Source organism: Diplotaxodon limnothrissa, linkage group LG14 (genome assembly GCF_057381915.1).
Source record: "Diplotaxodon limnothrissa isolate DT_005_m linkage group LG14, D_limnothrissa_male_GT1.1, whole genome shotgun sequence".
Lineage (NCBI taxonomy): Eukaryota > Metazoa > Chordata > Actinopteri > Cichliformes > Cichlidae > Diplotaxodon > Diplotaxodon limnothrissa.
In genome coordinates this window covers 23,244,492-23,259,191 of record NC_140609.1, presented here as the reverse complement: position 1 = coordinate 23,259,191, position 14,700 = coordinate 23,244,492, and the positions used below count along the sequence as shown (strand labels likewise).

Below are 14,700 nucleotides of genomic sequence, written 5' to 3'. Positions count from 1 at the left end.
TCTTATCCAGCTTTTTTTCTGAATAGGCAAAGATCTAGTGAAGTACTGACTTTGGCTTCAATATACACAACTGTGCAAAATTCAGAAGGTCTTTCAAAGGTTGGACATTGTTTTTTTTTTAGTCAGTTAACACGGACCTATGAATGATTCAAGACACCTTTAAATCTAAAAAAGACATCTAACTCAAGGGACAAAAAAAGAAGCAAAGAATCGATTTTACATTGACATTCTTAAGTGAGGAAGGTTGAAAAGGTTGAGTTTGCCAAATTACAGAAGAACTGGACTGAAAATCAGCAGTTACAGGTCTCATAGCATTTTATAAAATTTTCATTTACACAGTTTGATCCATAATTTCTTGGATAAAGACAGTTTTTATAGTTTTGTGTCTGTACGGGACCACGGTGGATTTTAAATAATAAGCACGGTGGGACTGAAGTGCTCACTTTCAGTTTAAATTTAAGGGGTTTAACACCATTTGATTTTATTTCATTTTCTTGCATTCACTGTTTAGGATTTAAAGTCAGACATGTGACAGCCTGGCGACCTGTCCAGGGTGTACATTGCCTCTCATACTATGGCTGCTGGGCTTCAGCCCCCCCATGACCCTGGATGGATGGATGGATGGATGAATGGATTTAAAGCCATTATACACAGTCCCCCATTTTCAGATGCTCAAAAGTAATCGGACAATTGACTAACAAGCAGTTTTATGCCCAGATGAAGATTATTTTATGACAAATGAAGCAAACATAATGGCTTGGCTTACTTCAGTCCAAGTCCACACAACAGTGGTGCACATTCTTAACTATATTTATTTTGGAGAGGCTCATGAAATATTTTGCTAAAGATTAAGAGAGCGTTTCCCAGCAAATTTAGAAAATAAATCCATACAATCTGTTCTGGCTTCTGTGAACCACTTTCCCCTTTAACATTGCAGAGTTTCTGTGACCCAAAGAGTCCCTGTTATCTAAAAGTATACAAAAAGAGATCAGAAAAGATAAGACAAGAATTTAAAAGATGCGACAGAGCTTTATTTATTTATTTATGTGTCATTCCTCCACTCATAAGCCCTAGAATATATCCTGCAGCTCTTTGGGCCTCAGTAATACTTTTGATACTGCTGGATTAAAATGCATGTTTAACATGTTTGATAATTAATGCATCTGTTCTTCTTTACAACAGAGCCGTTTTGATTTTAACTACTTTGTCCTTCAGGGCTATATCTGCTTCTCTTTCTGAGGTTTTTCACCTTGGAGCATTTGCAGTGAAAATCTACTTATGCAGTATAGATAAACAAACTACAACAACATCAAAACTTAAATCAGAAATGCACTACATGAAATGCATCAAGCCTGGTCAGTCAATCTTTTACATGGCCTAAATGTGTAACAAAAATGTATGAAATCATTGTTTTGTAGTATTTTAGTATTGCTAAGAAAAATAAATGTGCCTTGAAATCTTCCCAAGTGCCCTTCTGAACTCATCTGACCAAACCCTCTGCAGGAACTGCCATTAAAAATAAAGAAGATGAGCCGACTGAGAGGAGGAACACACACGCTCACACATATTCACTAACACAGCACAAACAAGCTCACTGGCCGACTCAAAGAACAAGGTCATTTGAAAATACACCCCTCCTTTGTTGGACATTTAGTCCCCTTGATAAGATATACTTTTCTAGGATTTTCCACGTAACCCTGAGTCCCTAATCAGAGTGTTGTTTGAGCCCTGTGTGCCTTTTGGCCCAATAACAACCGCTGTTGTTATTGCAACTGTAATGTAATTTTTCAGACAGGAGTGGCATAAATAAATTATCTTCAGTATCTGATGATGCTTTTGTGTTTGTGTTTTCCTATAATTTTCAGGGGATTGGACGTTGTAGATAAGAGGTTCAGGTAAAAGCCCCTAAAAGCTCCACGCCACTTAAGTTCCATGGCAACCAATACAAGTACCAGTTATCTTCATATTACTCCATACCCCTCCAGCTCCCTGACATGTACCCTTCCTCACCAGCTTCGTCGCTCCCAGCCTCTCTCTCCTCCTCGTAGCTTTCCCTTTTGCATGTGCATCGATTGTGTCTGAGCATGTGCGCGTGCATCTGCATGTGAGTCAGCTGCATCCTCAGCACCTGGGTCATTACTTCCAGCCTCCGCACGGGAAGCTTCACTAACGCTGTGAGTTCAAAAGATGTGATGACGCTTTTAGTTATTGCAACTGTTTTAATGTTAAATGTTTGTGTTTTATTGGAAGATAATTTAAGAAACTATTTGACTGTGTGTTCATTTTTGTTTTATACACAATTTTATGTTTTTCATAGTGATATTTTGCATCAGTACTGTTCTGTTGTGACCATTTTTTTTTGTTTGTTTTGTTTTTTTTGCTGTAAAACTTGTTTTTTGGTAACTATCATGCTTTTATAAGCTCTGCAGAAATACCCTGGTGGTTCCCAGGTTTGTCAGGACTCCAACACAGAATATCTGTGGGTGTGTAAGAGAGGAGAGGGAGGCCAATATGGGTTCCAGCTCTTCCTCCTATGCCCCCAAAACTATTTACCTGGATGTGGATGGAAAGGTGCAGAAGGTGAGTCTAATTTTAAATATTTGCATTATCAATATTACGGATCCATTTTTCATTGGTTTAACTCAAAACCTTTACCCCGTTTCAGTGACTCAGTTTTTTATTATTCTATCGATTTTAGGATAATAATTAGAATTTCATAATAGGTTTAATTGTTAAAACAGCAATCGATAACTATTGCAGTTAAATGATTCCATTTATAATTCACCTCCTAGGCTTTCCTACAAGCAAATTCCCAGTGGATACACTTCAGCTGAGGAGGAGCTAAAATTAGAGAGTGGTGCTCATCAGTTTGCTTCACAGGTGTTAATGACAGACCCAAACACCTGTTTGTGAAGCTCTCACAAACCTTCGTTAATGTTTGATGTTGTACACAGAACACAATATAGATTTACATCTATCTATCTATTCAATTACATTAACATTTCAATAAGCAGGAATTGAGTTAATAATGGAGGGCGATGTAGAAACGGGAAAAAAAGCACAGATTTTCTTCAGATTCTTAATCATAACAACAGCAGCTGCCATGGCTAATGCTTTCAGTACACACACTGAGATTTGCTGATCTGGTGATGTAGAGTTCTTCTGGCAATGACATGTCTATTCAAAAGCCCCAAACACACAGCCTGAGGCTGTTGTTTGTCTGCTACATCTGCTCACTTGAGATTACATGGATAGATGCACACACTTTTGACCACAAAGTCTCTAAGCAGATTTTATAAACTTGGTGCTTGTATTTTACGCTTAAGTTTCATGAACTTAGCAAATTTATTTCTGCAATTTGAGATCAATAAAACCAAACTTTATCCACCTTTTTAATGAACAAATTATTTTTTTTTATTGTTCCCTGGTGTTTTTGACTTATTTAACTATTAAAAATAATTGACTCTTACCTTATGTTCCCAGGTGATGACACAGACACTCTAAAGCCTCAAGCTTCAACTGTTTGTGTGAATGTGTACCTGATACAAAAATGGCAGCACTTTTTTTAATGTTTGCTTTTGAGAAGACTCATTTTACATGACTGTAACTGACAACTAATTTATTTGATCTATATCTGAATATGAGAATAAGATGTGTATCTGAAAAAATAAACCAAAGCAGGAGCTGTGTTTACATCACAGGTGGTGTTCAGCCAGCATTGCAGCCCATGTGACATCAAGGAACTTCTGTGTTCATCATCTAACATTCCCAGGTTTGTTGTTTAGTCTTACTAAAGTTATAGAGGTTGAATTCAAAAACAGCTTTATTGCTGAGCTCTCTCAGAATACACTGAAAGTTGCTAAGCAGGAAATAATCCACATTTAATTCAACACAGGGAAAACACACACACACACAGGGATACTCAGACAAAATATACACACAGAGGACAACGAGGGAAAAGGCCACAGGCGGGAACACAGCTGACACTAATCAGAGACTAATGAGACCAGAACACAATACAAAGGAGGCAGGAGACTATCAAAATAAAACAGGAAATAACACACACTGAGACCTAGACTGAGATACATGAACTTGACACAGGGACTGGCCCACTGAAAAGTTACCATGAAAGGATAAGGAAACCAGTTAGGAGACAGAGAGACCAGACAGACACTGAAACATAAAAAACGAAACAAAGGATAATAAAACACGGAGACTAAACAGACTACAGCAGGAGACACTGATGACAAGACGGAGACGAGACCGGCAACAGACTGGACTTGAAAGGGAACTTAATGTAACAAAACAAGAACCACGAACTAGAAATAACAAACTGAGATGCACCAGAGAAAACAAAACTCAAGACTAATGAAGAACTAGAATATTAAAATCTCTTAAATAGACAAGACCAAAATAAATGTAAAAACTGGGTCAAAGACCCAGGAACATGCCTGTCAAATTATGTCACAATTGTGCTTTTTAACAGCAAATAACAGAAATATTAATACAATTAGTATGTGTGTCTTACAAAAGGTTCAAGGTTAAACTTATTTCCACAACTGACACACAAAAATAAATAAATAAATAAAGCTTAATTTTTAAAAGATTTTATACATATACAGTGCTTAACAAGCTTACAAGAGCTTCACCCAATGTAAGAAGTGACCATTATCAAATTCATTTTTATATTTCTGTAATGCTTAAGCCATCAATATATACCAGACTCTTTAATCTAAATTATATTCATAATGCAAAATTTGATTATTGTTATCCATGAATTTTCAAATGTATTGTTTACAAAAAAGCAGAAAAAAACAGTCTAGAGTGATGGATCAAATTTGGATATAAAAACATGGAATAGGCTTGTTACTTGCCTAATAGATTACATCATTTTGAGATTTAAACATGGTTTTGGCAAATTTTAAAATTGTGTTTCCTTGTTTTATAGCAGAAGGATAATAAACAATTAAGTATGTAAATTATAAAAAGTTAAGGGCAGATGTTTTAACTCTCTCTTTCTTTTCCTCATCTTGCGACAGGAACACTGCCATTATGATGGTGGATCAAGAGGGTGCCTTGGTCTCCATCGATCCAACCATGCCTACCAACTCTCCAAAGTATTGTTAAAGTATTGTTAGGCATTGGGATCAAAGCATTGTTAGACATTGGGATATAATTACTTTCGGGAAAGTAGCAGAGTAATCACGATCATTATCATCATCAGATCTAACTAGCTGCAAAGAAGCTTTCAATAATAACCAGATAACAGTTGCTTCTCAAATTTGCATGAAGCAGTGTTTCTAAAATTGAAAAATACTTTAAAACCTTGAGGAAAAGAAATAATAATAATTGTACATCTGATTTCCTCACAGCTCTTTGTACAAAGTTGTTCCACTGTCTACTCCTCAGCTCGGAGGTAAAGTGTTTCAACAGCTCGGTGTAATGTACATTGAAACATCACATGTTTTTCAAAGTAATCACTGTAACAGAAAGTAATCAATACCCAAATCTGACAACATAATTGCTTATTGAGACTATACTGATGTTTGCAGAGAAGGAGGACATGTTTCAGAACGTGCTGTCCCAAGTCGCTGAGCAGTTCAGCAGGTAATGTCTTCATCTTTTATTCTTTCACACGTACCTAACCAGTGTTGGTCAAGTTACTTGAAAAAAGTAATTACTAATAATTAATGATTACTGACGGAGTCAAACTCAAAGTAATGTCAGTACTTCCAAGCTTTAAACGCTGCATGGTTGTACTCTCTCCCGCACTCCATATTATCCATTTCTGATCTACACACGTCTGTTGCAGCCCCGGATGTCGCACACTTGTACGTCATTGTCATGACACACTTACAAACAATCATGGTTTAGTAACGCAGTGTGCTTACGGGAAAGTAACAGTAATCTAATTACTTTTTTGAAATAGAAATCCCTTTCTTTACTCATTACTTGAAAAAACTAATCAGATTACTGCCAATACCTAACACACATATCTGACACCGTGGTATTTCACTGACAAATGCTCAGGCCTTAGAGGCAAGTTCAGTCAGTTAGTAAAAAGAAAAATACAGTTTAGTCAGGACCAATATAGTCAAAACAATATTGTCAGTTCCAGTAATTATGCACACAAATCAGCAGCAAGATCCATGGTGCATAACAAAGCAGGCATCGGTGACAGCAGATATCACACTGATAGTCAGAAATTGCATGAGGAGGAAGAAATAGGGTGGAGGCTGGTTGCAAAGCAGATTGTAGATATGCAAACTGTAGGCACACTAAAGCAGCTTAAACAATGTGCTCTATATACTGATTTGCCGACAGGATGCATATATAGGCTGCGTCGTCAGCTGATGTTGGCTTGTTTTCTTTATTTTTTCGTTCGATTGCACCACTTGACATTCTCCATAAAATTCTCATATTGTCATTTGCCTTTCCCTCACAGAGCCTTTCGCATCAATGAGTTAAAGACTGAGGTCACCAACAGGATAGCCATGTTGGAAAAGAGGGTAGAGTGTGAGTGGTCTATTTAATACAACTAGTAATACGTTAATGTTATAGTATCGCTGTATGTATGCTTTTGGCTATGAAATTAAAACGATAAAATGCTTTTATAAGGTGTTGTAAGTACTTAAAGGTAAAATTGCTAGTCAACATGAAGACATTATATCATGTATGATTCAAGTTGTTATGATGTAATTATTATTGTTCTGAAATAAATGTCATATAATGCTTTCAATAGGTGTTTGTGCTTTAGCAGATCATTTTAGCATGTTCCTAGGTGGTTGCTAGGCAACCTGATAAAATCAAAATATCCGACATAGATAAGAACCTTAAGGAGCCTAAGATGTACTCGTGTGCCAAGTTTGGTTGCTCAACTCCTGATCATGTAGGTACTTGACAGTCAAAGGAACAAGTAGACAATCAAGCAAAGATTTTGTGTGTTAAAGGAAGATACAGCTGAGAGGATCTGAAAGGAAACATCATTTGGATTGACTATAACCTGCAATATTCCAGAGGGAACACATTCCTTAAGAAAATATTACTCTTCTTGTTTCAGTGGAGGGCTTGAAAGTAGTGGAGATTGAGAAGTGTAAAAATGAACTGAAGAAGCTTCGAGACGAAATGACTTCAAGAGGTGGTGGCAGGTGAAGTCTGATATAAAGCCTCTACAATTTCAAAAGTTATATCAAAAGTTAGTTAGTAAAAGAAAAAAGGGAATATGTCTCAAATTGTTTTCCTTCTTATCTCAGGGTAAATTGTCCATGTAAGTACAACTTCTCTGATGATGGGAAGAAGGTCACTCCAAGACGAGATGTCCCCAGTTACCCAAAGGTGTCTAATCTATGATAAATGTTTTCTTTGCTGTTGGACAAAGCACCCTTCTTAAGATATAATAGGTCTTTGATGATCTGATGGCTTTACTTGCTTGGCCGTTGCAGTACACGCTCTCTCAGGAGACTATTGAGGCGCTGAAGAAGCCAACGTTCGATGTATGGCACTGGGAACACAACGAGGTTTGTCAGTTTCCTTCAACCATTTTCACTGTGTCATCCAAATGACTGATGTTTGACTTCTTTTCTCTTTTCTTATTGCTGTAGATGCTGAGCTGTTTGGAGTACATGTACCATGACTTGGGACTGGTGAAGGAATTTAACATGAACCCCATCACCCTGAAACGCTGGCTGGTAATAAAGGACAGCAGGGGTATACTGGGTTATACTAAATAATGCAGAGAGTTCAGACACAGATTGAAAAAGAATTTTTAAAGGGCACAACCTATAAAATGCTTTTAATTCAAGACTCTGCAGTGAGCCCAATGAATGAATAATTTTCTGCCTTTCAGCTGGCAGTTCAGGAGAACTACCGTAACAACCCTTTCCACAACTTTCGTCACTGCTTCTGTGTTAGTCAGATGATGTATGGCATGATTCATCTCTGCAATCTGCAGGTATGGTGTGGATGTGTATACGCGCTCATGCATTTCAAGTGTATAATTTATCTGACTTTTCCAGCATTTATGCCATTTTTGCAAAATAAAGATCCTTTTTATGATAATGATCATTTACATTTTGTAACAAGCTCTTTCATTTACACTGCTGACCAGGAGAAGTTGACGCTCACAGATATGGGCATTTTAATGACAGCTGCAGTGTGTCACGACCTGGACCACCCGGGCTACAACAACACGTAAGATTCGCTATTCTCTCTGTAGGGGGTGTTGATTGATAGAGCTGCACATACCTGTTGACCCCCGGTATATTTTGACATCATCTGCACAACACTTGTTGATGGACTGTGAAACTAGTTCTGCATGGAGAGAACTCGGTTATGTAAACATGGCAATTCATTTTTATCGTATTTGTTTTGGGCTGTGGATTTCAGGCAGGCGAGAATATCTCTTATCAGAGAAACTTCATGAGAATATCCTATCCATCCATCTTGAGTCCATCCATTCAACAATGTCTTCCATCTATCAGGTACCAAATCAATGCACGCACAGAGCTGGCAGTACGCTACAACGACATCTCTCCGCTGGAGAACCATCACTGTGCCGTGGCTTTCCAGATCCTCTCTCTTCCCGAGTGCAATATCTTTGCGAATGTAGATCCCGAAGCATTCAAACAGATCCGAAAGGTTAGACGGGCATTCAAAACTATTACTAGTACAAATATATATTTATGACAAGCATGCCATTTCATTTCAATTCCTACAAACTTGCCACGTATTTTCATGTTTCATGTATAAGCAGATGTCAAGTTTACTTTGACTTTGCTCTTATGCTTCCAGGCAATTATCGCCCTCATTCTGGCCACCGATATGGCTAGACACGGAGAGATACTAGAGGCTTTTAAGCAAAAAGTGGACAACTTTGACTTCACCAATGAAGAGCATGTGACATGCGTACGTAGCCTGTGCATCATGGAGGTCATGTTGCAACTCTGCTTGACATAGGCTGTTTCTTTTACTGTGCTTAACAGATGTGACCTCAGAACAAACAGACTCATCGATTGTGCTGTACTTTGCAGAAGTGAAACTGGTTGTGTTAGTGTAATTGGGAAATTGGTTACAGAAATACAGTGAATGCTGAAAGACAAAAGTTAGCATTTTACTTTTATTCTCAGTTTGTGTGTGTTGTGCATGTGTTTCTACAAGTGTATGTTTGTTTTTTCAGCTGAAGATGCTTTTGATCAAGTGCTGTGATATTTCCAATGAGGTGAGGCCAACTGAGGTTGCTGAACCGTGGGTGGACTGTCTACTTGAGGAGTACTTTATGCAGGTGACGCCAACCAAAGCACTGATGTTCATCAGTAAATCTGTGATCTAATAATGCCAAATTAAAGCAAAGACTGAATACACTGAACTTAATAACAATACTTTGACAAATTTGTTTTCCAGAGTGACAGGGAGAAATCTGAGGGTCTCCCCGTCGCTCCCTTCATGGACAGGGATAAAGTTACCAAACCCACAGCTCAAATTGGATTCATCAAGTTTGTCCTTATTCCAATGTTTGAGACTGTCATGAAGGTATAACTCTGTCTTTCCAACTATGTGCAGATGTACAGTACTGTGCAAAAGTATGATGAGGTTTCATTCAACCGTAGATCAATCAGTTGAGGAACCAGACATATCTCTTAGGTCTTGGCATTCAGATACTATTCATCTTCTGAAGTTTGTTAGGCCTGTCACTTCTTTTGTCCTCCACTTGTCCAGTTTCTATTGCTCAAGATCACTTACAAAAATCGCAAGAAAATTTGGCACCTAGGAAGCAAATTATAAAGAAATAACAGCTGGCTATTTTGCATAGTACTGTAAACAGATTATGTTAAATTTATACTGTGGTATTTTCCACTAGCTTTTCCCTCAGATTGAAGAACTAATGGTTCAGCCTTTGAGAGACTCTCGTGACCACTATGAGGAACTGAAGCAGATTGATGATGCTATGACAGAGGTAAAACCTATTCTATCCCTACTAGGGTTGCCAACTCCCTGAAAAATAAATAAGGGACACCTCGTGGCCAGGGCCGGGCAACCCAGTTCACCCTTCCCAGTGTGGTGAATTTTGTAGCTCTTTTTTTTGTGTGTGAAATTATTTTTTAACCATTTGACTTGAATTTGATTTAAGCAGATGCATATTCTTTGTGATATGACCATATGGGAAACAAATGATCATTTAGCCATTTATTTTTAGCTCAAAATGACAACATTAACACAGTAAAACAGGTCTCTTTCTTAAACAGAAGCCTGTCATGCTTAACTTTTGAGAATATAAGTAAATCTTTCTTTAAAAGAACTCTGTCCTGCTTAACTTAAAATTATATAAATTAATAGAAAACAATAGAACGAAAAATATTCTTGTAACAGTGCACATATGCATTTAGTACAGTTGGCTTCAGTTGAGGTATTATTTCAGCTTTTCTAATGCTAATCAGCTGCTCCTGTTTGTAAACCCACTTGTTCCCATGATTACGCATCATAACTCATCATCATTATTAAAATATGTATTACTTTTATGTATTAGTCATCTATTTGTTGTAATCATCTATCCTTGCAGTTGTTTATTACACAAAATAAATTATATTATCACACTTCTGGCCACATAGCGCTGATATTCACTGCACATGCCCATATCCTTAACCAGAGGGTTTAAAAAAAACAAACCAATGTTTACATACCATATCTGCTTCTGCCTTGGCCTGGCGGACAAAAAATTGGTAAAGGGTTCCCCGAGCTTTCATGCCCCTCATGTTCTTCATGTGCCCACCAATAGAAGCATGCCTATGGAAAAAGTGCGCTGGCACACAGTGCAGTGCGCTTTATATGTGTTATCGTGCACTTTTCCAGCCAGGTGTTTTCCTTTTCCCATTCCTCCCTGTACTTTTGCAGCCTTTTTTTCTTTCTCTGAGCGAACAAACATTGCTGCTCTAATGCTGGGCTTACACTGTGCGATTTTTGGCCCATTTTGAGACGATTTTTGAGTCGTGTAACCGATTTGGTGATCGGCCCGATTTTGGCCTTCATCGTGCATCGTTTAGTATACGTGGGGTAACGAGAAGCGGCTGTGGTGACACACTGCTCACGCGCAAACGTCTGTGAAAAAGACGGAGCAGCACGGCTGTGCAGCGTGTGATCTGGACACCAGCGATGGAGGCACAACTTGTAGAACTTTGGAAAGCTCATCCGAGCCTTTTCGATGTGGCCTCACAAAATTATCACGACCACAACAACCGTGAAAATAGTTGGATCTACACTGCTGCTCAATCACAGCTGCCTGATCAATGTTTTTCATTAGCAATTTAGCAAAGTTGGTGGTGGTGGTGTGTGTGTCTGTGTGAGTGAAAGAGAGAGAGAGAGAGAGAGAGAGCGAGCGACAGATTTTCTGTTATAACCTTCATTTTATGGAGGCACAGTGTGAGCACTCAGGTCGCATCAGAGCATCGGGCCGTATAGTGTGAGACCCTGCATCGTGACCTACCAACTTCTAATCCCTGCGAGTCAATCGTGCAGTTTGAGCAGGAGCTGAATAACGTGACTGAAAAAATCGCACAGTGTCTGCCCAGCTTTAGGTGTACTGTCGTCCGAGACTTGCACCGCAGTGTCGGCGTTTGTTTCCCTGTTGGCCATGCTTCTTGTTGTGGTCATCTGTTGTCTTCCGGTATTTTCTCCGTAAGCGACCTTTCCTCGACCAATGAGATGAGCGGTAATCTGAATTGTCATACTCGAATTGTCATAAGTGTGCTGTCAGCTCATTGGTCACAAAGCAGGAGAGGGGCTGGGAATTATGTTTTCAAACAAAGCGTTAATTCCATAAACATTTATAGACTACTTTTGATTCTTACTGTATTACGGGACAAAGTGCGTCCCTTATTAGCTCAATACGGGACGTGTACTTTTGTTTCTAAATACGGGACGATTCCGTTTTTTAAGGGACGGTTGGCAACCCTAATCCCTACTCTTATCTATCTAGCTCTTTCTCTGACCTGACATTAATGTAGCAGCTAGCTAATGTGGCTATTTTGTGTGTTTATCACGATAGTGAATGGAATCAACAGTTTATAACAGTGGGGACAATGAAAGTTGTGGTTTGGGAAAGTAATCTAATTTTCTTTCTAGTTTAAAGTTAGATAGGTAATTAAATGTTCTTCTTTTCAGTAAATTTATTACAGCTAGCATACAGACACAGCTAGCTTGCCTCTGTTAGCTCGTTGCACCTGCCTACCTGAAAGCTCACCTTATACTTTAGAAAACCTTATATGGTTTATTATTTTTGAAACCATACAAAACAATGCCATACTACACTCAGTGGCCACTTTATTAGGTATACTCTGCTAGTACCAGGTTGAGCCTCCTTTACCTGTAGAACTGCCTTACATTCAACAAGGTACTGGAAACAATTCTTATAACATCTTATGACATTTCTTTTTTTCATGTGCATATTCATGACACACTTCTCAGATACTCAGGCTGGTCTGACACCAACAACAGTGACACATTCAAATTCACATAAATCACCGTTGTTACTTATTGTGATGGTTGGTTTAAACTTCAGAATGTAATTTTCACTGCATCTACATGCCTAAATGTATTGTGTTACAGCCCTCTGATTGGCAGATTAGATATTTGTGGTAATGAGCAGTTGAACAGGTGTACCCACCAAAGTAGCCAGTGTGTGTATTTCTTCATTTCAGCCCTCACAGGCAAGTCAAATCAAATAATTTTTGTCTATATTGTCTATTGTCTGCAGCAGCCTTTGCATTAGTATCTACATGTAGACTGTTGAGGAAATCAACAGAGAAGTTGCTGAGTCTTGTATTGATATCATTTTTTTATAAGCAAAACTTCATATTGTGAGTGCAGCGTGATGCAGCGTGCAAGACTGGGAACAATACCAGTTGAGCATGTACTTGTCAAGCAATTAAAATTAACTAATGTTGCCATAACAAATTAGAGCTGGGGAAATTGGTAGGAATATCAAAATATGAGATATTCCTCTCGCACGAAAAAAATGAAAACTGGTAAACAAATTCATGTTGACGTCCACAGTGCCATTTAAGCTTTCCATGGGAATTACCAATCACTGCCAGTTATCAGTTATGCAATGTGTTTCACACGGCTGTTGCCTCAGTTACACACACACACACACACACGCACACACACACAAATGCCTGCAGTAAGCCTACATTCATACACACACTAAAGAACTAAATGCTAACATAAAGGTGTGTCTTTTGTTCAATGAGGCACAGAAGAAAAAAACTGAAAATATGTCATTAGGCAGGAAGAAGAAGTAAGCTCTGCAGTGAGTGAGTACAGTGGTGTGTGTGTGAGTAACCGAGTCCTTGATTGTGCTTTAGTTCAGTGTTAGTTTCATGAGTGCTCTCTGTCTCTGCCTCTCTCCACAACTTGTCTGTAAACTGAACTCGATCTGTAAAAGGTGACCTTTAGAAATGTGCAACATTTTCATCACTTTGGATTCAGCAAGCACTTGATGTGTGAAAAAGTGTGAAGCTCTTGGCTGAACAGTATTAGAACAGATTACAATTTATTTTTAAACTGAGCAGGAAGAAAAACATTTTAAATTAATAAAATAGTCCATTTAAATTTAAGGCTTGCATATAAATATATTTTTCCATGGCTCAGATGATGAAACTAAACTGTTGAAATTGTTGCTCATCTATTTGTTTCTTTCACAGTGACAACAAAGAACAGTTTCTGTTCATGAGCTGAAACTTTAAACTTCTTTTTCTTCATCTCACATTGAGCTTTTTCACAGAAAAAGAACAAAGACTCTGAGTAAGTTTTGACTTTCCACAAAGGGAAGTCAATTTCTCACTCAAAGCTCTAAGACAACTTCTATCCGACTGACTTTTTCTGTGGTGGGTGATTGCTATCCAGAATGAGTTACTAACGAGTTCTTGTTAAAACCTAGTTTTTAGTTTCCATTTTGGCCCTTTAGGTCCATCTGCCTCTCTCTACCTAATTACAGCCATTATTTCATTCCAGGGATCATCTTTTATGATCACATTCAGGACAGACTTAAAAAAGTGTGAGTGAGGCTCCAGTGAAGACATCCAGCACTATGTTCCGAAGATGACAGATCTGCTTCGTTACACTGCTTCGTTACACTCTGGACTAAAATTAGGCATCAAGGTGACATATCTTGAACTTTGACTTCTGCACTGGAGGTTAAAGAGCGGGACCTGCTAATGTTTTTGTATATTTATGGACTTTATGTTGCTGGCCCTAGTCATTTTCATAGTGTCGATCATTTTGAACGTACAATTTCTCCAAAGGCAAGCTTAAAGCATTATTTTAAGATTCATTTTGAAGTAGTTTACCAATAATTTTTTTTTAACCAAAATAAAAATGTTTTCTTTTTTCCCTAAATTCTGGAGTAGGAAAAATAAAAAACACCAAAGTGAAATTTTCTGTGTTTTCCTAACAATTTTAATCAAATAAATTCATATAGGGGTATGAAGTGTCCAGTGTTTTTCCTAATTGTTTACATATATAGCACCAAATCACAACAACAACAACAACAACAGCAATGCGCTTTTGCATTGTAAGTTAAAAGTCCTTCAATGATACAGAGAAAATCCCAACAATCAGATGACCTCCTAGGAGCAAATATTTTATGATAGTGGGAAGGAAAAACTCAAACTCCCTTTTAACAGGAAGAAACCTGATCCAGGAAGAATC

General features: G+C 38.1%; 1 protein-coding gene across 2 annotated transcripts; it reads left to right on the top strand.

The window, feature by feature from the left end:
• Positions 1 to 2,511: 2,511 nt before the first annotated feature.
• Positions 2,512 to 14,055, top strand: pde9ac (phosphodiesterase 9ac). 2 transcript variants are annotated; one of them, XM_085370702.1, is made up of 18 exons: positions 2,512 to 2,580; positions 3,702 to 3,772; positions 5,040 to 5,117; positions 5,373 to 5,416; positions 5,553 to 5,607; positions 6,446 to 6,516; positions 7,061 to 7,148; positions 7,254 to 7,335; positions 7,443 to 7,517; positions 7,602 to 7,688; positions 7,847 to 7,951; positions 8,108 to 8,190; positions 8,481 to 8,637; positions 8,791 to 8,904; positions 9,176 to 9,280; positions 9,400 to 9,528; positions 9,857 to 9,952; positions 14,005 to 14,055. In XM_085370702.1, the coding sequence occupies exons 1-18, from the start codon at positions 2,512 to 2,514 to the stop codon at positions 14,053 to 14,055; spliced, it is 1,560 nt and encodes a 519-aa protein (XP_085226828.1). The 2 variants fall into 2 exon arrangements, with proteins under 2 accessions (XP_085226828.1, XP_085226827.1); XM_085370701.1 differs by lacking the exon at positions 14,005 to 14,055 and adding an exon at positions 13,242 to 13,292.
• Positions 14,056 to 14,700: the final 645 nt, after the last annotated feature.

What these genes read in the sequence shown, in the direction of transcription:
- pde9ac (XM_085370702.1), top strand. Translation starts at nt 2,512, where the DNA reads ATGGGTTCCAGCTCTTCCTCCTATGCCCCCAAAACTATTTACCTGGAT. An exon ending in TGGATGGAAAGGTGCAGAAG is followed by an intron (nt 2,581 to 3,701) that starts GTGAGTCTAATT and finishes TTTACATCACAG; the next exon opens with GTGGTGTTCAGCCAGCATTG. An exon ending in TCACCCTGAAACGCTGGCTG is followed by an intron (nt 7,689 to 7,846) that starts GTAATAAAGGAC and finishes TCTGCCTTTCAG; the next exon opens with CTGGCAGTTCAGGAGAACTA.